Source organism: Capricornis sumatraensis, chromosome 5 (genome assembly GCF_032405125.1).
Source record: "Capricornis sumatraensis isolate serow.1 chromosome 5, serow.2, whole genome shotgun sequence".
NCBI classification, from domain to species: Eukaryota; Metazoa; Chordata; class Mammalia; order Artiodactyla; family Bovidae; genus Capricornis; species Capricornis sumatraensis.
The window spans coordinates 106,081,148-106,105,346 of NC_091073.1; the positions used below are offsets into that span (position 1 = coordinate 106,081,148).

General features: G+C 43.6%; 1 protein-coding gene across 1 annotated transcript in view; it reads right to left on the reverse strand.

Annotated features, from left to right (window-relative positions):
* CREB3L2 (cAMP responsive element binding protein 3 like 2) overlaps positions 1-24,199 on the reverse strand; it is a 124,284-nt gene that overhangs the window by 26,309 nt on the left and 73,776 nt on the right. Inside the window, exons 2-4 of the mRNA XM_068973120.1 lie at positions 22,713-22,929; positions 4,922-5,097; positions 3,332-3,419 (exon numbers count right to left, since the gene is read on the reverse strand). Coding sequence (XP_068829221.1) covers positions 3,332-3,419; positions 4,922-5,097; positions 22,713-22,929 — 481 coding nt within the window. The remainder of the gene's footprint in view (positions 1-3,331; positions 3,420-4,921; positions 5,098-22,712; positions 22,930-24,199) is intronic.

The window sequence follows — 24,199 nt, forward strand, 5'->3', positions numbered from 1 at the left end:
TGGGCGAGGAGCCCAGGGGCCGCATACACACCTGGACTTGCTCGACCAGAGAACAGCCCGGGGCCACGGAAAGGCCTCCTGCCTGAGATACTGTAGATGGAAGGAGCCTTCCTGAGACACAGCTACTCACCTCAGAAAAAGGACCCTCAGAGCTGCCTTTGGAGGTGAGAAGCTGGAAGCATGGGGCTCTTCTGCTCACTGAAACACCGACAGTCCCAGGGAACCACAGGCGATCCATCTCTCTCAGTCACTTCCCCACCTTGCCCCACCCCCACTAACAGCACATACTTTTTCCTCTTTCTTTCTTACACTAACCCCTCTCTTTTCTCTTTCTAACCTACCCTGCCGTAGAGCTCCCTGGTGTTTTAAGAGTCCACGGGCACTCCTAAAGCTAAAGAATATTCTAAAACAATCCCATACATCTCTATTGTCAACTCTTTGGCCACAGCTTCCAGGCAGCTAAGGAGGGTAGGTAGGTGTCTTAAATATCTGTTCACCTAGAAAAGAGTCCTAAGAGTGTTAAGTAAGGTTTTCCCAACCCCATAATGACCTATGGGACTCTGTAGTGCCAGGTCAATTAATAAGCATGGAAGCTGTTACCCTGGGGTGTCTCCAGCGCTCTGGCCACTTACACAGGCAAACCAAAATCTAATCCTGTAAATGCTTCAAGGTTACCAGGCTGGAATCTAAGGACAACTGGTCACAAACAGCCAACTAAGTTTTAAGTTATAGCTCATAAATAATCTCCTTACTTTGCTTCCACCTTCTCTTTATAAAAGTCTCCCCCCCAGCTCTTGTCAGAGGAAACTTCTAACCAGTTTGGCGCTGCAAAGTCTAATTAATTTTTGCTCAAATAAACGATTGAAAGTTTTAATTTTTCAGAGCTTATCTTTTGACAATGTTTCCTTTGGACTTCAAGGAGATCAAACCAGTCAATCCTAATGGAAATCAGTCTTGAATATTCATTGCAAGGACTGATGGTGAAGCTGAAGCTCCAATACTTTGGCCACCTGATGGGAAGAACTGACTCATTGGAAAAGACCCTGATGCTGGGAAAGATTGAAGGCAGGAGGAGAAGGGGACAACAGAGGATGAGATGGTTGGATGGCATCAGACTTGATGGACATGAGTTTGAACAAGCTCCAGGAGTTGGTGATGGACAGGGAGGCCTGGAGTGCTGCAGTCCATGGGGTCACAGAGAGTCAGACATGACTGAGCTACTGAACGGAATTTTAACAATGTTTATCTTTTAGCCATGGTAAACAAACAAGCAAATAAAAACAAAAGCAAAACAAAACCCAGGAGCAGACAAACCTCACAGGGGCTTCCAGTGTCTGCCATGCAGAGCTATTGGTCTGGAGAATTAGTCAAGAGTACTAGAGCTTACTTTTCCCTTTGGCTGGGCACAGTGCAAATTATTCTAGTACTTTTCTACTTTCCAAGAAGAAGGTGCTCCACACACACACGAAAATGGAAATGGCACGGCAGGAAAAGTGAAGCAAACTCGAATCTCCTCTTACCCACTTATTGAGAGCTACTGCCCTGGTCACAAGTGCCTCAGTATCAGATTTCTAAATTCATTTGAAATGTGGCTCTTGGGTTACTTCCTGACAGGGCTGGGGACAACAAGCCACTTTGCCTAGAAGCCCTGCTACATTCAAGCATATTGAATTTCCTTCTCCCTGTTTATCTAGGATAATGAGGAAAGATGGGCACTTCAAGGAAGGACCCTGAAACTTTTCTCCTCTAGAGATCGGAGATTCTGAAGCCACCAAGGGGCTTACTGGTACGGTGATGACATTTTCGGAAGCATATGGCAACACAGATTGAAAGAGCAAAATGTATTTGATAGTTGTTCCCAGTATCACAAAAATGAAAGGAATTACTTTCTTTAAAGCTGAAAGGCACTAAAATGTGTATCGCTCAGTTAAAATAAATATACGGATTTTAGTCAGTATTACTAATTATAAAAACTGAATCCTGGGACTTCCCTGCCAGTCCAGTGGTGAAGACTCCACACTTCCAAAGGGGCATGGATTCAAAGGGAACTAAGATGCTGTGCTGTGTGGCCAAAAAAGTATAAAAAAATAATTGAATCCTTTCTTTACTGATGACAAAGGTAAATGCCAACCTTGATTAAAGTGTCACGTTAAATCTTGAGTATGTTTCTGGTGGGATGAAGTAGACTTTGTTTCTGTGAGCATTGCTCCTATATATTGTAACATCTGCACATTATGTCCACACCACAGCATGGATACCTTTCCCATGACCAGCGCGTATTCTAGTCTCTTATTTGTTGGTCACATCGATGAGCTGTCCTTCTAACCATGTGCTGAAAGTATAAATAAAAAGGGAGGGGATGGTGCGTCTTAAGGCACTGAATTAAGGAGCTGGGCAAAGTATATCAATTAAAAAGGCTGAGAGAGCTTCTTAGACTCTCTGAGACTTAGGGGTCTGCATTCAGAATTCCTACCCATGGGCTTCACAGGGGTCAAGGGAAAAACTGACACAGGGAAAGAAAAAGGTGAGAGTGTGCCCATTTCAAGTATTGACACCACTTATTTCTAAACAGATGCAAGATGCCTGAAGGACGCAGGAATAGAGGAGTGGTGGTGCTTGGTGGTGATTCAGTCACTACGTCATGTCCAACTCTCCTGACTCCATGGACTGTAGCCCAGCAGGGTCCTCTGGTCATGGGATTTCCCAGGCAAGAATACTAGAGTGGGTTGTCATTCCCGCGTTTCCAGAGGATCTTCCTGACTCAGAGACTGAACCTTCATGTCCTATATTGCAGGCAGATTCTCTACCAGCTGCTGCTGCTGCTAAGTCACTTCAGTTGTGTCCAACTCTGTGAGACCCCATAGCTGAGCCACCTGAAAATCAACATTTAAAAATACTGAATTGCCAGACAGAGAAACTGTGAATCCACTTCACAAAGGGTTTAAAATTAGAGTTTGTTTTAAGCCGGCAAGTTGGCTTTGTAAATGCCCATTAGGTCTGTAGTGATCATCTCGCCAGGGCAGGGAGCTGTCTTTTACTCATAGGATGGCTTGAGGGCAGGGGTTCCCGTGTTCCCTTGTCAGCACCCAAGTCAGAAGAGTCTATAAACATGTTGAAAGGTCACCCTGGCTTGGAATAAAAGTTGAAGATTTAACTTGACAATTAAGCATACACATATATGGGAAAATAAAATTTAGCTTTAAAGTTTGTACTTAGAGTCAAGAACAGCTATTTCATAAAACAAGCTCTGCTTTTAGTACAATCAATGGTCCCCACCTTCCCTGGGGTGACACACCCACACCTGTTAGCCCAAAGAGGAGAGGAGACAGACCTTCCTTGGGAGAGAAGTTTAGGAACTGATCCACTTCATGAGGCTCCAGCTTAATCTTAGGAATAATGGTCTGGCATGAGGAATCAACCTAAAGAAAGAAATTCAAACACAGTTTTTAAAAGCCAGTAACAAACCCGAAGCAACACCCCGGGGAGCTGTTTGTCATCCTGTCTCCCTCCCAGGGCTGTGCTAGGGCTGGTGAGGCCTGGCTGAGCGCAGGCTGCTTCTTGGACCGGGAAGTATTTTAGTCCTTAACCCTCACCCATTGCCAGCTCTGGCAGTACAGGTGAGGGAGCCCTCAGAATTCTCAAATGAAGAAGCCAGGGCTCACTTGTCAGTGCTTCATTCTATTGTATTTATGGTACTGTACAGGCATTTTACCCCAAAACTAGTCTGGCACATTCCTAAAGGGTCACGGGCCTCTAGCAAGAGGAACTGTGTGAACCCAATTGCGTGCATTCTCTCCAGGTTCCTGACAACTGACAACACATAACCACGAAACACTGGGTAGGGAAAGGAGGACAGGTATCTGGTCCATGCATGGGAGAAAGGCCATGACTCTGATCTTTCTTAGTGACTTGCTCAAAATTCAAACTAAAACATCACAGAGCAAGGAGACTAATACAGACTCCAGAAGCCTCATCTTATAAACAGACTCAGGTAGCTACTGAGAAAGGAATTCTAGAGGGCAGCATGCAGGTGCTCTGTTCACCTCATCTCCATCGGCCCTCAGCTTCCCGATGGATGGAAGGTAAACAGCACAAGGAGTGAGGATGCAGCCACGCCTTGGTGGTGCCACCACTGCTGTGTTACCTTTTCCTGATTCCTCTACCTTGCTCAGAGGAGAAAAGACTTAGAGAATGCCAGTGGAGTCACTGTAACATAACCTGTGGCTGTGAGCACAAGGAAAGTTAGGACTGGATTCCGAATATCCAGAAGAAGATGTACAAGTATGCCCCTGGTCCATCACCAGACATCGAAACACCTAAAGAGAAGGTGGAGCAAAACTAAATCCTACTTGCTACAGGCACGGAACCGAGCAACTCCCAGTTTCTTACGTTTTCCACGGGTAACACGAGAGCTGGTAGCTGGGAAATCCCTGAATTAAGTCAGGGCAACTCGCACAGCACTAGGGGAATAAAGCAGACACAGGAACAAGCAATCCTTGTTGCCACAGCCCAGAAAGCTATGAATAGCACCATCGCTGAAACCACTCCCTTCCAACTGGCTTAAAAATCAATTCCAGGGAGAATTTTTTGCCAACATGGATATCCCTGAACTTTTTCACTTTTGTAATAGCATTCGCAGAAAAACCGAAATGAGACTTTCAACCAGTTTTTCTGGACAATGCCTTTAAAGGAAGTGATATAACCAATGTTGACACCAAATCAACATGCTCTGGATATAGACATAAATATACCTTTACATATATATATATATATACACACACACACACACACATATATATACAGTTACATATCCTTAAACATATACAACCACTGGCTCCAAAAAGATTAAATGCCTTTTTGGAGAATGAGGATCTGTTATCTCTCGATCTAATCTGTTTTTTTGGAAGAAAAGGGACTTTACCCCAGCATTCATCTCCAGAGGGGTTTCCTCCTTTTCAAACGGGGTGGAGATTGCGGTGATGGTCAGCGTGACAGAGGGGACGAGTCCCGAGGGTGGCTCGTCCGTGATGGGCTCTGTCTTGATGGTTGTTGGTGGAAAGTCTGGAGACAGGTACCATTTCTCATTCTCCACTTCATCTATGGGAAAAAGACAAGCATACTGTGAAGTCTGCTCAGGGCATCAGGTATAAGTAAAACAAGTGACCACTGACCTTTCTCCTCAAAAAAACCTCCAACAAAGAATTATTGAGGGAGTTCTCTGGTACTACAGGGGATAAGAATCCACCTGCCAATGCAGGGGACACGGGTTTGATCCCTAGTCTGGGAAGATCCCACGTGCCTCGGGGCAACTAGGCCCCTGAGCCACAACTACTGAGCCTGTGGTCTAGAGCCCGAGAACCTCTACTGCTGAGCCCATGTGCTGCAATCGCTGAAGCCCATGTACCTGGAGCCTGTGCTCCACGAGAGAAGACGCCACAGTGAGAAGCCCTCACACTGCAGCTAGAGAGTAGCCTCTGTGCTCCCCAACTAGAGAAAGCCCACACACAGCAGCAAAGACCCAGCACAACCAAAACTATGATAAATTAATAATTAATAAAAAAATTACTGAGAGTAGAATTAAAAGAAATAAAATGAGAACATGAGAGAGGAGATCAAAGGATGAACAAACAAATGGCAGAACAAGAAGCGATGCTTTCATTCACTTGAGTGTAAGGACGCCTAAGGCAACTCTGGAAGCACGCATATGAAACAAAGAAACTAAGCTCCCTGGGCACAGTGGGAAGAGACTGGGTGGATGGGGAATAGGATAGGATGGACAATTCCAGTGTGTAGTGTTTTATACTTTTTGGTTTTCAAGCCAAATGAACCTATTATCTATTCATAAATAAATAAGTACATCTAAAAATATGAAGGAAGGAGAGGACGGATCGGGAGATTGGGATTGGCACACATACACTGCTATGTATTAAATAGATAACTAATATCTACAGGGAACCCCACTCAATGCTCTGTGCCAACCTAAATGGAAAGCAAATCCAAGGAAGAGGAGGCACATGTATACGTGTGACTGATTCACTTTGCTGTACAGCAGAAACTAACACAACATTGTAAAGCAACTATATTCCAATAAAAAAATATCATAATGTTCGTTGGGTTTTTCCATAACATCTTGCAGAAAAACCCCAACAAACTTTTTGTCCAATTCTACAATTAAAAAATAAAAACAAGCAGGAGAGAGTGAATGACTGCAACCAGGGTCTCAGGAGACAGGACCAGAGACAATGGTTAGAAGGCCTCTGCCCTTCTCCCCAGTGGGTGCTTATCTGCTTCCTGTTTTCTTCTCACTCCCCATGCTGGTCCCAGTCTGCTCCTACAACTGCACTGAAGCCTTACACCAGCCCTAGACTTCCAGAACTTTACTTAGCCCTCTCAGAAACTTCAGAGTTTGTAAAACATGTTGCTGAAATGCATGAAATCCAGAGGGAAGGGTGGCTTCTTGCTGAGTCTGGTCTTGGCCTCTGGCTTTCGTGATCATCACAGGCCTGGGGACTGCAATGAAGGAACAGCACTGATCGGACAGAAGCACCACCATCACTCAGCAGCGTTCTCCCAGGAGCCCGCACGGTACCCTGCACTTCTCACGAAGTTACTTGAGAGCAGGTACCTCGGCGCAGCCCTGGAAAAGAAGGGGGAAGGGCAGGGCAGGGGAGAGCAAGGCAGCTGGAAGCAGGTGCAGAACAAGAGAAAACAAGTCAGAAGTTCCCAGAGTCAGCATTCCTCACCCGATGCCAGTTTACCAAAACGAGACTGAAATAAAGCCAAGATATGCTCCCTTGCTTTATTAAAATGTACATAAACATTCACACCTTTGTGAACTGTTATTGTAGAGGGCAGCAAAGTCATTCACATTATGAATTATTTCACACTCAAGAATCAGGTTCAAGTTTTCTTAGAAAAGGTACATGAACACCACATCACTCAACCGTCAAGGGGCAGTGGAAGAGTGAGTACGGAAGCCAAAAACTATAGCTTGCAGTGATGAAGGTTGTACTTCGTAAGCAACTTCCTTCAGGGGAAAGTTAGATTCACTTGCATCGAAGAAAATGATTTTCCCCAAAATCCAATTTATAACTGACTCAATTAAATATTCCAGCCCCAATGTATTAATATTTCCTGGGGTAAAATAAAGACGGACAAGGTTTCAGTCGGTTGAAGATGTTTTGCTTTTAGAGCTGGTTCTCCGGAGCTGCTGAGCACTCTGGGGCGGTGGAGGAGTCCCATCATTCCCAGGGGACTGGGGACCACATCCTGGCCGAGCGGGAGGGGCAGGAAACAAAAGGCCTCTTGAAGGCGGTCAGAGGATGGAGACCACACTGTACTGGGTGCAGAGTCCTGCTGGCCAGATGGGCACCCCAGCTCAGCTTGAGGGCAGCGGGGGCAACTAACTGGATGAGGAGCCAAACCAAGTATCTTTTTTTTTTTTTAACTTTCGGCTGCACTGGGTTTTCATTGCTGCGTGTGGGCTTTCTCAAGTTGCAGTGTGCAGGAGCTACGCTCCAGTCGTGGTGCAAAGGCTTCTCACTGGGGTGGCTTCTCTTGCTGAGGAGCACAGGCTCTAGGGTCCACAGGCTCAGCAGCTGCGGCACATGGACTTAGTTGCTCCACAGCGTACAGCATCTCCCCAGGCCAGGGATTGAACCTGTGTCCCCTGCATTGGCAGGGTACATCCACTGTACCACCAGGGAAGTCCCAAATAGTTTCTAACACCACTCCCAGGAGGAGTTCGGAATGAGAAGTCTCTGTCAGCTGCAAGGAGGACATGCTCAGGACCGATGTGGGGAGTGGCCAGAGAGACAGACAGAGCACAGATCACACTTTTTTCCACTCAGGAGTGATGTGTTCATACCTCCACCTGTCAGCACTTACAGCCTGTCCACAGTGAGCAATATTGATCCCCAGCAGAGGCTGGAAGAGAGACAGCAAGATGAAATCCAGCCTCAGTACATATGAAAATGAACAGTAAGGAGGCATCACTGAGAAAAAGAGCACATGCAATTATCAGGAAATGGTGAGATAAGGCCAGACCCCATGGTTGTGCTGTTATGATCCCTGTGATGACAGGTAAATCACAAGACACAAAAGAAAAGGCAAACATAAATACAAAAAGCAGATACGAAATTACAAGCGCACCTTCCCTGGTGGCTCAGTGGTAAGGAATCCTCCTGCCAGTGCAGGAAACATGGGTTCGATCCCTGATCAGGGAAGATCGCACACTCCGCAGAGCAACTAAGCCCGTGGGCCACAACAGATGAGCCTGTGCTCTAGAGCTGGGGAGCCACAACTACTTAAGCCTCACGCTCCACAACAAGAGAAGCCACCACAACGAGAAGCGGCCACACCTCAACTAGAGAGTTATGCCAGGTAGTTACCCAGAACTAGAGAAAAGCCCATGCAGAAATGAAGACCCAGTACAGCCAACTATAAACAAATAAATAAAATTATTTAAACATAAAATTACAATCAAAATGAAGACAGGTCAGTCCTTCCAATAAGCTAAGCCATTCTCAAAGCACACATCCATTAAGTAGGTCAAGAGTTTATAATCCTAATGCTCAGTGCCCTATACTCTTGTTTTTAAAAAATTTTATGTAAATATAATCTGTTATATCAGAGATGGAGGCTGAAGGACAAACGACATGCAAACTATGAAATAAAAATTCCCCTGAACTCTTCCAAGAGAGAAGCCCAAAGAAGCTTCCAAAGAAGCCCAAAGAAGCTTCCTGAGCTTTTTGGTGACAAACAACTGGAGTTGCCTGCCTGCTTCCAGTTCAAACCAGCAATTTATTACTTTCCCTTGAAAGATATTTTCTGAATTAGAAAGAAGTTTAAGGCCATCAAGCTCAATATGTGATCTTACGATGAGGAAACTAACAGGCAGTTCTAGACCACACAGCAAACAAGTGGCAAAACTCAGGTTTCTCGATCCATGAAAGAAACAAGTAAACATAGACAAACATTTCTGCACAGATATGCTCACTACAGCATTATTTATAATCACAAGACACTGAAAGTAACCAAAACAGTCAAAAGGAAGGGCAAGGTTAATGAATTAGGGTGTACTCATACAATGGAAATATTATGCAGCCAGAAATGTTACATGTTAAAGCCTTTTTAATAACAAGGCAAAGATTCATGATAGAGTATTAAGAAAAAAAAGATATAAATGTGTGCACTATTAATAAGGAAAGTGACAGAATGACCTCTGGAGAATAACTCGGAACATGAGCAATTTTTTCCCCACAATTTCATACTATTTCTAAATTTCCTATACAGGGAATATTATCATCCCAGGATGACTGCACATGGAAATGGCGGGCTTCTGGCTGCTCTACTTTATACCTCAAAACAGTAATACTAGAAGCCTTAGTGGGTCAAGGGGCCCATTCAGAGTCCCTCAACATAGAGTCAATGAGCACCTTAACATATGTTATAAATCACGTAATTGGCTCCACAGTTCTTCATTTGTGCCTTTATCCTCCCACTGGGGACTAATTCCTATCCTGGGATTGACCACCTGACTTGCTCTGGTTAAAAGGATATGCGCTTCCTAACGCAAGTACAGTCTTGAAATGCACAACTGAACTCACACGTTTGTGCCTTTGCCATCACAGTGCGAAGGATGTGCTAGGACAATCTACCGATCCCAGGAGGACAGACACATAAAACAGAGTTGTCCCCAGATAGGCTTGGCCAAGATCAGCCAACTCTCAGCCTTAGACATGTGAGTGAATCTAGCTGAAACCAGTAAAACAAGTCACTGCCCCTAACCCCACCGAAATGAGCCAACCTCCAGTCAAGGCACAAATGTGTGAACTACAATAATAAATGACTGTTGTCAAAGCTAATGAGTTTAGATAGAGATATAGATGGAGAGAACAAATGTATGGATACCAAAGAGAAAGAGGAGTGCCATGACTTGGGAGATTGACATATATATACTATTGATGTGTGTGCTGGGTATTTAGCCACTCAGTCCTGTCCAGCTCTTTGTGACCCCATGGACTTGCAACACACCAGGCTCCCCTGTCCATGGGGAGTCTCTAGGCAAGAATACTGGAGTGGGTTGCCATGACCTCCTCCAGGGAATCTTCCTGACCCAGGGATTGAACCCAGGTCTCCTGCATTGCAGGTGGATTCTTTACCATCGGAGTCACCAATATATAAAATAAATCACTAATGAGAACCAACTGTGTAGCACAAGGGATTGTTTACAGTGCTCTGTGGTGACCTCAATGGGAAGGAAATCCATAAAAAGAGGAGATACATGTATACCTATAGCTGATTTAATTGTTGTACAGTAGAAACTAACATAACATTGTAAAACAACCATACTCCAATAAAAATTTTTTTTTAAAAAAAAGCTGATGAGTTTAGGAGTGGTTTGTTTTTCAGGAATATAGCTGGCTGATATAACACAGCTGAAAGTATCAATATATACAAGAAATTAAATCCATCACATCAGAACCTATGGCAACACAATAGCTGAACCACATTCCCATAATAATTCCTCTAAACCACCAACTGTAAACCATATCAATAAATATTTGTAGATTGATTCGATCTACCAGTTAAATCATAAAATAAATGACTTCAGGTGAAGAAGGTCAGCCAGTAAGAAGTTGCTGAGAACAACATTCCAGCAGCAGTCGAAATTAGAAAAAAAGGAGCTTTCATTCTGAGCTACTAGGTATTAGCTTGTACTCTGTCTGCCAATGGAAATAAATCTGAGAAAACAAAATGACAAATATAACCTCTGAGGTATGACAGAAGATAGGGTGAAAGGGAATCAGTAGAAAACGTGTTATACTTTTTCCATATGACCTTACTTTCACAGCCTTATTTCTCTGGCAAAAGATCAGCAGAGCACCATAGCTTAGAACTTAGATGGCTGAGTCACTTCCATAAACTACAAAAATAAGAGTCAGTACACACTCTATACATGCTTTTAATTTGCAAAACTTCTGAAGCTCGGATCTTGATTAAAAAAATGTTTTTTCCCTAAACTATATCTATACGCTTTTTAAGTTTCCTTTCAGGAGGAAAACATCACCTGGGTCTTTCCTGGCCAGCCAATGGCTAAGACCCTGATCTTCCACTGCAGGGGGCATTGGTTCAATCCCTGGTTAGGGAACTAAGATCCCACATGCCATGCAGCACAGCCAGAAAAAAAAGGAAAAAAGAAGGAAAACATGACCCAATAAGGCCAGTAGTGCACTGTGGAGAGTAAGAAGCACAGCCGACGTATCTTCTAATTTTATTTAAACAGCTTGCTATCAGAGGTCAAACTCGACCGGCGGATTTCCTGGGCATCACCATTTAGCTGTCAGCAAGAAAACAAAAACAAGCTGCTGTCTCATGATGACCAGTCCTTCACATCCAAGGACGAAATGGAGCAGCTGTGAGCACTGAGGCTAGATGCTGAGATTATCAAGACAGCAGCTAAAAAGCCCACAAACTAGAGCCAACATAGACACAACACCAAAATGCAGGTCCTCGATCACTTCCATAAATAACTGCACTCACTAGAAACTGATTCCTGGGAGGGGGATAAAAGAGATTAAATTGAGAGTAGAAAGTATCTTTATGTGATGTATATGAGTTATATATATATATGTGTGTGTCATTATATATATATAAATAATACATATGTATCTATATATGCACATACACAGATATACATATATCTATATCGTATGTCTGTACTCTTAAAAAGAGAAATTACATAGGGCAATACCACTTATATGATATACACATATGCACCCATTAGCTATTCATATGTCTAAAGTAAAAAGGAAATTTTTGTGAATTAAATAAGCATGCCTCGTCTAAATCCTTCAGTATTTCATACTTCACCATTTGCCCTGTGAATTTCTTCAACAGAATTGGCAAATCTTGACCGATTTTTGGCGTAAACATCTCTTAAGGGAAAACTCCAAGGCTGGGTTCTGGAGGCCAGGAGAAGGGAGGAAAGCAGGTGAATGTATCAAAGAGTCGTACTAAGCTGGAGCTCACTGTTCAGACAGAAGGTAGACGCCAGCCTGCCCAAGGTCCCACCCTGAGTGCCTGGACAATGAAATCACCTCCAGTGTGAGTTGTATGGGGAAGTGTTGAAAACAGTGAACACTTAACTATGAGTGTTTACTACGTATTAAACATTGTTCTAAGTGCTTTAGATATATAACAATTAATTTAACCCTGAGAGTGACCCTGGAAGGCAAGCACTATGATTGTTCTCATTTTATAGACAAGGATACTGAGATTAAACCCCTCAACCTACGTTACCCAGCTGATATACAGGCTCGAGCTGGCATACGGCCCCTAGCTGGAATATGGCCAACCAGGGTCGCACACCCAGGCCAACCAGTCCCACAGCCCGTGGGATATTGCTTTGCAAGAGATCAATGATGAAACATCTCTGCCAAAAGTAAGTATTCTTCAATTAATGTTATTTTGAGCCCATAATTAGCCACTAAAAAAAGTGCAATATCGGTTCTTTCTATACTTCTCACCTTCATTTATATGGACTCCTAATCCACTGTTGCTAAGGTGAAGTATTCCAATTTAAGACCAGCCAGTAACAGCTCAAATGTTTTGAGAGCTGTGTGCCAGGCCCCGTTCTTCATGTTTACCTTCCTGATTTCGTGTTCTTTCTGTGCCTATGTTTACAATCTCTTTCACTTATTCTGGTTGTTAATATTGTGGTCAGTTGGTAAATTATGTACTGAATTATGTGGCAATTGGCATAAAGCAATAATAACAAGAGCAAAGCAATAATGACAAGAGCTAGTATTTATTTAGTCCTTACTAATTGCCAGGCACTGTTTTAAATGTATAATATATATTAACTTAATCCCTAAAACAATAGTACAAGGTTGAGTATTATGAATATTATTTCCATTTTAAAGATCAGGAAAGAAAGACAAGAGTTGAGCCACTTGCTCAAAATCACACCATTAGGAAGTGGCAGAACCCAGATTCTAATTCAAGCAAATTGATCCCAGAGATGAACTGCTAAGTTCTATCTGTGGTCTGCATTTGGTATCTCAGGTCCTCCCATAGGAAACTGTGTTTAGAGTATGCATTAACAAATATCTGTGGAGCGAATGACTGATTTCAAAAGATTTACTTAGTGTACACATGCAAAAAAAAAAAAACCCTCATGTGTACACTTTTCTTCACCAAAATTATGACTCTTACTTGTAAACAGAGTAAGTTTAATGCTTTGTTGTTGTTCTTCAGTTGCTCAGTCATGTCTGACTCTCTGCGACCCCATGGACTACAGCACGCCAGGCTTTCCTGTCCTTCACCATCTCCTGGATTTCGCTCAAACTCATGTCCATTGAGTCAGTGATGCCATCCAACCGTCTCATCTTCTGTCTACCCCTTTTCCTCTTGCCCTCAATCTTTCCCAGCATCAGAGTCTCTCCCAAGTTTAATGCTAGATAGCAAGGCAATGCCAAAGAATGTTCCAACTGCCACACAATTGCACTCATTTCACATGCTAGCAAAGTAAAGCTCAAAATTCTCCAAGTGAGTCTTCAACAGTATGTGAACCGAGAACTTCCAGATGTTCAAGCTGGATTTAGAAAAGGTAGAGGAACTGGAGATCAAATTGCCAACATCTGCTGGACCGTAGAAAAAGCAAGAGAGTTCCAGAAAAAAAAAAATCTATTTCTGCTTTACTGACATGCCAAAGCCTTTGACTCTGTGGATCACAACAAACTGTGGAGAATTCTTAGAGACAGAAATACCAGACCACCTTACCTGTCTCCTGAGAAATCTGTACGCAGGTCAAGAAGCAACAGTTAGAACTAGACATGGAACAACAGGCTGGTTCAAAATTGGGAAAGGAGTACATCTAGGCTATATATTGTCACTCTGCTTATTTAACTTATATGCAGAGTACATCATGCGAAATGCCAGGCCAGATGAAGCACAAGCTTTAATCAAAATTGCCAGGAAAAATGTCAATAACTTCAGATATGCAGATGACACTACCCTAATGGCAGAAAGCAAAGAGGAACTAAAGAGCCTCTTGATAAAAGTGAAAGAGGAGAGTGAAAATGCTGGCTTAGAACTCAACATTCAGAAAACGAAGATCATGGCATCTGGTCTCATCACTTCATGGCAAATAGATAGGGAAACAGTGGAAACAGTGACAGATTTTATTTTCTTGGGCTCCAAAATCACTGCAAATGGTGACTCCAGCCATGAAATTAAGACACTTGTTGCTTGGAAAAAAAAGCTATGACCAACTTAGACAGCATATTAAAAAGTAGAGACATTACTGTCATCCCCATTACTGACATCCCCTTACTGACAAAAGGTCTGTCTAGTCAAGGCTATGGTTTTTCCAGTAGTCATGCATGGATATGAGAGTGGGACCATAAAGAAGGCTGAAGAACTGATACTTTTGAATTGTGGTGTTGGAGAAGACTCTTGAGAGTCCCTGGGACTGCAAGGAGATCCAACCAGTCCATCCTAAAGGAAATCAGTCCTGAATATTTATTGCAAGGACTGATGCTGAAGCTGAAGCTCCAATACTTTGGCCACCTGATAAAGAACTGACTCATTGGAACAGACCCTGATGCTGATAAAAACTGAAGGCAGGAGCAGAAGGGGATGACAGAGGATGAGATGATTGGATGGCATCACCAACTCAATGGATGTTGAGTCTAAGCAAGCTCCAGGAGTTGGTGATGGACAGGGAAGCCTGGCATGCTGCCATCCATGAGGTTCCAAAGAGTCAGACACAACTGAGTGATTGAATTGAGCTATAAATATTGCTTTCTTATACTAGTCTAACATTTCAATGACCAAGCAAACAAAGAAGTCATTATTTCTCTTTTAAAAAGTTGAGGGGGTATTTTCCATACTAGTTAGAAAAAGAAAATAAAAGGTAATCTCAAATGGATGATAAGCGAAAGAATGTACATCACTAGTCCAGGTTTCAGACTCTGAAAAGAAGACCGTTCCTCTACTTGTCCACACCAAACACATCAGGTTCTTTCTGTAGCTTATCCTTGCCAGGGGACCCAGCTACTTCCCGTAGGTAAATGACAGATATGTCTGAATTTTTTTAACCCTAGAATCTATGCCCTCTAAGACGGCTTAGACCCATGTTCTTGTCAGCAGCTCTAATCAAATGTGATGAAAACAAAGCTCTTTGTCATCTCTCTGGGACTTTCTTTCCCAGGTCCCAAGGCCTTGGAACATTTCAACATCAAGATGTCTTCACCACTGCAAACAGAAAACCTAAGTCACCCATGACTCATCTCTACCCTTTACTCAGCATACCCGATGTAGTCCAGCTCTGGGTTTCATTGAATCCTTTCAAAATCCATTTTTTCTTTGTCCTGCATGGCATACACTTTTCCATTTCTCCCTGGACTGCTATATTAAGCATACCTTCCCTGCTCTGGCATCATCAGCCATCATTTTTCTTCTTCAAGTCTCTGAAAAAACACCACTCCACTTTACTAAGGCCCTGTTTCTCATCAACTGCTGAGTCTCCGCCTTCCATCAGGCATCTGTTCATCTTTAGCTCCCAGACTATTGTTTTCACAGACACCTGTGAAACGACACCATAAATTTAAGATTTAAGACCAACACCAAGATTTAAGATACTAAGCCAGTGCACCTGGTCACTCCTTGCCCTGCTGACTCTAGAAGCCTAACCAGGCCAGCCAGAAGGAAGATGATTATTTTTCATGTTCTGGTCCCACTGTCTGTAGAACTGGAAGAGTCACAGTTACAGTTCTTTATTCCACCCAAAATAAAGTTACCTTGACTTGTGCCTGGGGCCAATAGATCACTTCTGGATGAGTATATTCTACTCTGAGTCTGTTGACATTTTGTATATTTTCTAACTTGTTTCTTATACCATCTTGGAGGGCAGGGGCCATGTCTAGCTCTCTCTGAACAGCCTTCATCCAGCAAGAGGTTTCCTCATTAGGAAGAAGACAGAAATTAAGGAACAAAAGTAAAAAAAAGTACCTAGCACCCCAATTACAAAGGAACATGAACAAAATAGAGTAACTCATGAAGATACCCTCCAGCTGGTAAGGAGCAAGACTTGGTCATTTAAATATAAGCTTTTCATTCCTCAATCTACTTGGGTACTTCTGCTTATCTCTTTATAAAGTCTTCACCTTTTTTGAAAAAAGAACAGAAAACCCTGCTTAGCAGCCTTAATCCTGGGCAGAAACGGACAAGCTGAAAGCAGGATGTCTCTCTGGCGGTTTAAACGGCCAAGCCCACATTCCTAGGACTGGCTCCTGTGGTTGCCGAACCATGTGAAGTTCTTTAGTTCAAGTGTTTCAGAGGAGTCCACAGTCAAATTCAGCCCCGAAGACAGAAGACTCCTATGTAATCTTAGACTAGTGTTTCTCAACCTTTTTTTGGTCACAGGCTCTGTTGAGGATCTAAAAAAAAAAAAAGTTATAAATGTCCCCAGCAGAAAAACTGACAAATGTTGTCAGCCCCAAATTCTGCACACAATTTTAGGGGTGGGTCCACTGTCCATCTGAAGAACATGATAGACAAACACCAAAATGTAGGACAAGAGCACCTACATTTGCCCAATATAGTCGCTCAGGGTTCAAGGAGGGAGGAAGAGGGAAAAGAAAGTTAGTAGGGAGAAAACAAAGGGAGAAAGAAAGAAGGATGATGGTAGGAGAGAGAAAGAAAGAAGGGAAAAGGGAGGAAGAAAGAAAAATCCTAATAAACTGAAAGTCTCATTTGAACTGTTTAGCTTATCACTTTGTTTCAAGCTCAGAAGCATTTACAGAAGAATTCCTTTTAATCTTTAAAACTGGACAAGAAGATTGGAATCATTGACTGCGAGGTACAGTGAAATACTAACCATCACTAGAAACAAGGATTCCTAGTTCCGGGCTTTAGGCTGTTTAGACAGTGCAAATGATGAAGAATATTAAATTTAATGCAAACAGTAATGTTTAAAGTGCTGCCTATTTATGCATCTCCTAAAGAAATATCATCCTCCTGGATCAGGAAAGCAATCTGCTTAACAGAACACAGACTCCAGAGGGATCTTTGTGAATTAATCCTCCCTAAGGCAGATGCCAACTGGGATTCAAATAAATCAAATCGTTCTGTTCCCAAACATTTGCCTATCCACACAAAACTCAGAAAAACAACTGAAGCCAAGAGCTGCACAATGCTTTCCTCAGCAAGTTCCCCAGCTCCTTCATGCACACTGCCTACCTCCGATTTCACATACTCCAAACAGTTACTATGCACGCTCATTATTCCCTGCATACAAAAGGGTTTTTGCTAGCATAGGAAGCCTTTACTCAGAGAAAAACTGATACTTAAGATGAACTGCGGATCAGAAACTCTTTGCAAAATATATCTGACCCACTGTACCTATTCTCAGCAAATTACCAGCACAGCCTATTACAGTGTGGTCCAAAAAAAAAAAAAAAAAAAACCCAGCCTAAAAGTTGAGAAATCTATTTTATTCGGCGGATTTCTGAGGCCTTAGGTCCAGAAGACAGCCTCTCAGACAGCTCTGAGGGACTGCTCCAAAGAGGTGAGGGATAAGTCAGGATGTACAGGAATTTTTTGCAACAAAAACCGGGTAGTCAGAACATCAAAAGATTACTGTGAATTAAAGAAACCCAGACACCTGAAGTAAATGAATTCAGCACTTTTCCTTATATGGGAAGATGCAAGAGTTTGGGCTCATTGAAATCATTCCTCTGATATGCACCTTAACTATTTAGGGCCAATATCCTGCTTTTTTCCATCCCGAACCTCCTTAGGGGGCATAGTCCGGCTGACGACCACAACACCTTTTGTTGACTGATATGGCAGGGAACGTTCCTTGTGTGTGGCACTATAGCACCTCTAAATAGGAGGGGCCAGATGGGGAAGCTGAATGTTGTGTGCTTTGGTCTAATAAGAAAGCTTCCTGAAAAAGATTGATCATTTCTCCCCACGCTAAGCTATAAGTATAGGTGGTTTCTTTATGCTACATGTATATTGATAAGCATTAAAAAGCTAAAAAAAAAATCAAAAAAGTGTTATCAGGAAGAGGAAGCGATCCTGAACTTTTGGAAACCTGCTTGGCAATCATTTCACTTAGGGTCTTGTGTTAGAAGAATCAGTATCCCAGCCCTGTGTCCACTATCTGCTTCCCTCCAACAATCACCACCGTTTCAACTCTACTCAACACGTAAGGGCTCACATGAAATTCTGCCTCGTTCCTGCAACTTTTCCTGTGATCATCACTGGGCCTGCTCTCTCTCCTCCAAGATACTACAGTTTCCTCTCAGGACACTGCTCATATTCAGTCTGATCAAGTATTGGGGTACATGGTATCTTCCCTATGAGCTACTTTGAGGTAAGAATCTAAGTTTTACTGGGTTTCCCAAGTGGTGCTAGTGGTAAAGAATTCACCTGCCAATGCAGGAGAAACAAAGAGACGTGAGTTCGATCCCTGGGTGGGAAAGATCCCCTGGAGTAGGAAACGGTAACCCACTTCAGAATTCTTGCCTGCAGGATCCCATGGACAGAGGAGCCAGGCGGGCTCCATAGGGTTGCAAAGAGACGGACATGACTGAAGTGACTCAGTACACACCATTTTACTATCATTGTTTCACAAGTATCTAGAACACATGGTAAGTGCTCAGCAAACACGGATTTGAAGGGGAAAGTTGCCCAGACTGTTTAGGCCAGCTCTAGTTGCATATTCTAGAACCAAGGTTGCTGCATGGATGACTAGCTCCACAGATGATAACTGAATACAACAGAGGTTTGCTGTGTTGTTATCACACCCCTGACACAGGGCCACTTCCTCTGCCTAGAAGCCTCTTACGCATACACCTAGTTCTTTTCCTCATCTGCTGATCTTTGCTCAAATGCTACCTTCAAAGAAAGGCCTTCCCTGTCTATCCTAGTTAAAATGTCAACTTGCCTTCTGCTATGCTTTGAATGTTTGTGTCCTCCCAGAATTCACATGCTGAAATTCTAATGCCCAAAGTAATGGTCATAGGAGGTGGGGCCTTGGGGAGATAATTAGGTCATGAGGGTGAAGCCCTCTGTAATGAAATGAATGCCTTATAAAAGAATCCCCACAGGGCTCCAGTACTTTCTACCATCTGAGGACACAGTGAGCCATGACAGAACTCAGGATGGGAAAGAAGTTACTGGCCTTAGATAATTAAGGTTCATATCAGAGGAATGATTTCAATGAGTCCAGACTCTTAAATCTTCCCAAAACAGAGAAAAATGCTAAATTCACTAACTTGATTTGTCTGGTTTTTCTTTAATTAACAGTAATCTTTGGATGTTCTGACTACCTGGTTTTTGTTGCTAAAACTCCTATATAACCTGGCTTCTCCCTTACCGCTTTGGAACAGAACCTCAGAGCTATCTGAGAAGCTGCATCCCAGGCTTCAGTCCTCAGAAAGTCTACCAAATAAAACATAATTCTCAACTTTTAAGTTGTGTGTTTTTTTCAGTCAACAGCCAGAACCACGTACGTGAGCAAGTCCTGAATTCTTGATCCACAGAAATCATGAGAGGTAATAAATGATTATTACTAGTTTAAGCCACAAATTTGGGGAGATCTGTTACACAGCAGTAGATAACTATACAAGAGGTATTAGAAATGACTTCCACAAAGGGAATTCGGGCTTGAAATAGAGGCATCAAAGGAGTTATAGGAGTAACAGAGGCAAACCAGTAAAGAGAATACCGGTAGTCCAGTGTTTAAGACTTCACCTTCCAATGTAGGGAATGTGGGTTCGATCCCTGATTGCAGAACTAGGATCCCACATGCCTCACAGCCAAAAACACCAAAACATAAAACAGAAACATTATTGTAACAATTTCAATAAAGACTTTTAAAATAGTCCATATCAAAAAGAATATTAAAAAGAGAGAGAGAGAGAGTATGGGAAAACCATATACAAAGGCAGTTACAAACGTTAAACAGACACCACACCCACACAGAACCTCAGCACTGGGAGAAATCTTAAAGGTCATTTAGTCCAATCTCCCATCTAGTGCTAGAGTCCACGTAAAAAAAAAAAAAAAAAAACAATTAAGGCAGGGACTGCAAGAGTTTAATCTAAGCTAAAATGCAGAAAAAGGCTGACTCCCTATAGCTGTCCTCCATGTTATAATAAAATGAAGGGTATATAGTCATAACAGAGACCATATCCCTGAATTTGAACAGAGGTCATTCCTGGAAATGATTTAATAAGAAACTGAAAGGGGAAAAAAGATGGAGAGCAGAGGAGGGGAGAAGAAAGACTAAAAGGAGGAGAAGCAGGAGGAAAAGAAGGGGATCGAAAACGAATAATAACAACTCTGCAGCAACAGAGGAAGAAAGAGCAGGTGAGGAGAGAAGGAAGAAACACTGATTCACTGAAATGCTATGTGGTGGGCACTGCCCCAGGTTCTTTAAACTCATCATCTCATGTTACCCTCAGGACAACTCCACAGCCTCGAATTATTTCAGCTGTATTTCCTCCCTTCCCTCCCAGGGGACTTCCCCTCACCCTGTTCCCTTGTCAAAGCAGGGAAAGTAGACAAACCACAGAGAAGAAGGATTAGGTCATCATGCACCTAACCTCTTGTCAGGAGAAATCTGAGAATACACTTAGGGCTCCAAAGGGTCCAGTCAGGAAAGAAATCACCCACAGATTTGGGACCCTCCCTTCACTGAGGACAGAAGGCCAAAGTTCCTGGGCTGTTTGTGGGTAGACCTCTAATCAAAAGAAGAATAAGCCTGAGAAAGAAAAAAACCTGCAGCATTCTCTGTCCCAAGATACGATGTTTTACTGATCCCAGAGTTGGTTCTTTTAGAGGTCAGAGTGACTTCCCTTTCACTTTTCACTTTGATGCATTGGAGAAGGAAATGGCAACTCACTCCAGTATTCTTGCCTGGAGAATCCCAGGGACAGAGGAGCCTAGTGGGCTGCCGTCTACGGGGTTGCACAGAGTCGGACATGACTGAAGCGACTTAGCAGCAGCAGCAGCAGTAGGTCTAAGGAGCTCCCCTGGCAGCTCAACTGGTAAAGAATGCACCTGCAATGCAGGAGACCCTGGTTTGATTCCTGGGTTGGGAAGATCCCCTGGAGAAGGGATAGGCTACCCACTCCAGTATCCTTGGGCTTCCCTGGTGGCTCAGTCGGTAAAAGAATCCATCTGCAATACGGGAAACCTGGGTTTCACACACACAGCACAGTAGATCTAAGAGGGATTCCCAGGTGGATCAATGGTAAAGAATCTGCCTGCTAATGCAGTAGATACAGCAGCTGTGGGTTCAATTCCTGGCTCAGGAAGATCCCCTGGAGGAGGAAATAGCGACCTAGTCCAGTAGTCTTGCTGGGAAAATTTAATGGACAGAGGAGGCTGGCTGGTTATGGCCTGGGGGTCGAAAGAGTCAGACACAACTGAGCTTGCATATGCAAGCATGTGATAGATCTAAGAACCCCAACTGGAGACGGGATTCCCCCACAAAGCTAATGGCCTATTTGTGAAGTGGACACAGGCATGTGCCTTTAACCCAAGGAAGCCGGAGGCATCCTGTCCTGTTAGGTAGTCACTTCACAAGATGCTGTCATGTATACAGTCATATTGGAGAAGGCGATGGCACCCCACTCCAGTACTCTTGCCTGGAAAATCCCATGGACGGAGGAGTCTTATAGGCTACAGTCCATGGGGTCACAAAGAGTCAGACGTGACTGAGCGACTTCACTTTCACTTTCCACTTTCATGCATTGGAGAAGGAAATGGCAACCCACTCCAGTGTTCTTGCCTGGAGAATTCCAGGGACGGGGGAGCCTGGTGGGCTGCCGTCTATGGGGTCGCACAGAGTTGGACACAACTGAAGCAACTTAGCATACAGTCATATAGGAGGAGAGGAGACATCTAGGTCAAGCCAGAGGACATCAAGTTAGGGACCATCCTCTTGGGAGAAGAGAGCATATGCCAAACTAGCATTAGGGGATAGAGTTTTCAAAACTTACTCAAGATACTAAAACAGGTAGTTATACTTCTAGGAAAACAAACATAGAAAATTCAATTTTAAAAATTCATAGAGTCTATACTAATTAAAGGCCTATGGAGTAATGGTCAAAACATGTGAACATTTCTAAGACCCGGAAAACTAAATTCTCAACACATACCAAGCTAATGGCCTTGATAATGGGCATGAAAGGGTAACCAACGAGAAAGTCTAGGAATGTTCGCCAAGATCTCCTATACACGGGGTTAAGGAAACATGTCAGAAATGGGTCAAGAGGATACCCAAGAAGTGTTTATGGAGAAGAGTGGTCATAAAAATTTTTTCTCAGAAAAAAAAACAAAAAACAAAAAACAAAACATGGCATGACCTCTTGAAATGGTGGATGTACTGGAATTATCAACCAGAAAGGGCAGGCTGATGTGTAAAAGGAAGCTTTGCTGCCCAGTCCACAGGGTCAAAGAGAGCAATTAGTACCATTCAGTTCTAACAAATTCCCAGAGCACACAGTCTCAGGCAGAGCTACATTCTGTGCCTCTTTGCATTTCCCCAGGGCCCAAGCACAGGCCACACACAGCAGGTATGTGGCTGAAGGGGGTGCTGATGATACTGTAACACACGATCTGCACCCTCAAGGAGGTCAAGGTCAAAGATGCCAAGGCCCCAGCTGCTTCCCCTGCTCTGGGTTTACCGTCATTGAAGCTGTCGCTGGCGGTGATGTGGGTGAATGGCGACTGGGCCCGAGGCTCCTCACATAGGGAGTAGCTGTGCTCGGCCTGGATGAGGGGCGCCGGGGATGTCGGGGACGGCTCCACCTCCATCGACACGCTCTTCTCTGAGAGGAAAGGGTCGTTCAGGAGCTGGCCCAAGACGTTCTGGGAAAACTCATCCAGAAGCTCCGAGAAGTGCTGCAAGTGCAAAGGAGGAAGAACTCTTTTAACCATGATCTGATATTTACACACATATTCTAACTCAAGGGCTTCCCAGGTGGTGCCCGTGGTAAAGAGTCTGCCTGCCAGTGTAGAAGACATGAGAGGCGCCGCTCAGTCCCTGGGTGGGGAAGATCCCCTGGAGGAGGGCATGGCAACCCACTCCAGTATTCTTGCCGGGAGAACCCCATGGACAGAGCAGCCTGGTGGGCTACAGTCCACAGGGTCGCACAGAGTGGGACACAACTGAAGCAACTTGGCATATTCGCATGCGTTCTAACACCAAAATATTATCCACAACTTCTAACAGCATCCAAACGAAGTCACTCACGCACAATGTCCAATTATCTATTGCTATGTAGCAAACCACCCCAAAGAGAAGTGGCTTAAAATAGCCACGATTTGTTGTTTCTCACTATGCTATGGGTTGGCTGGGTGGATACACTGATTCATCTGTGTTCACTAACAGAGATGGAATGAGCTGGAATTTTGGCAGGGGCTGGGCTGGGCTGGGACACTGGATGCCTAGGCCTTTTCCTCAAAGAGGCTTTATCAGGAGGGGAGTTCTCGCATCATGGTAGAAATGTTCCTGGAGGGAGAAAGCCAAAGCTGAGTGGCCCCAGAGGTCACACAACATCACTCCCTCCAAATTCTTCAGGTCAAGGAAAGTGACAAGGCCAGCCCAGATTCATGGGGTAAAAAGAGACACCACCTGAACAGAGGAATGGCAAAAATCACACTGCAGACAGGTGTAAACAGGGTGGCATGACTCACTCAGGGCCATGATTGCAACTATCTACCACCTTTTACATTGGGAATATCTGAAAATAAGCAAGCTATCCTGCATTTCTGTAGCATGAAAGTGTTATACATAACCAAGTGCCAAGTTCAAAGGCATCCGAATAAGCTTTCCTCTATTCTCCCAAGTACCTGGACTTTGTTCCTCTCTAGTTTTTTCTTAATCTACTTCATTTCTCCCCATCTTCCATCTCCAACAGCATCACCTCCCTAGCAGCCACCCTGCCAGGATGATGATACAGGAATGGTCTATGCATAGCCCCCCAGGGAGTCCTGCATGCCCTGTTCCACAGCCCCAACCATTCTGCCTCACTGACAGAGGGATATTCATGACATGAGGGTCTATAGAGCCAAGTTTCTCAACCTCAGCACTACTACCATTTTAGATGGCAAATTCCTTGTTATGGGGGGTACAGTTGTTCTGCGCATTGGAGTGTTTAGCAGCATTCCT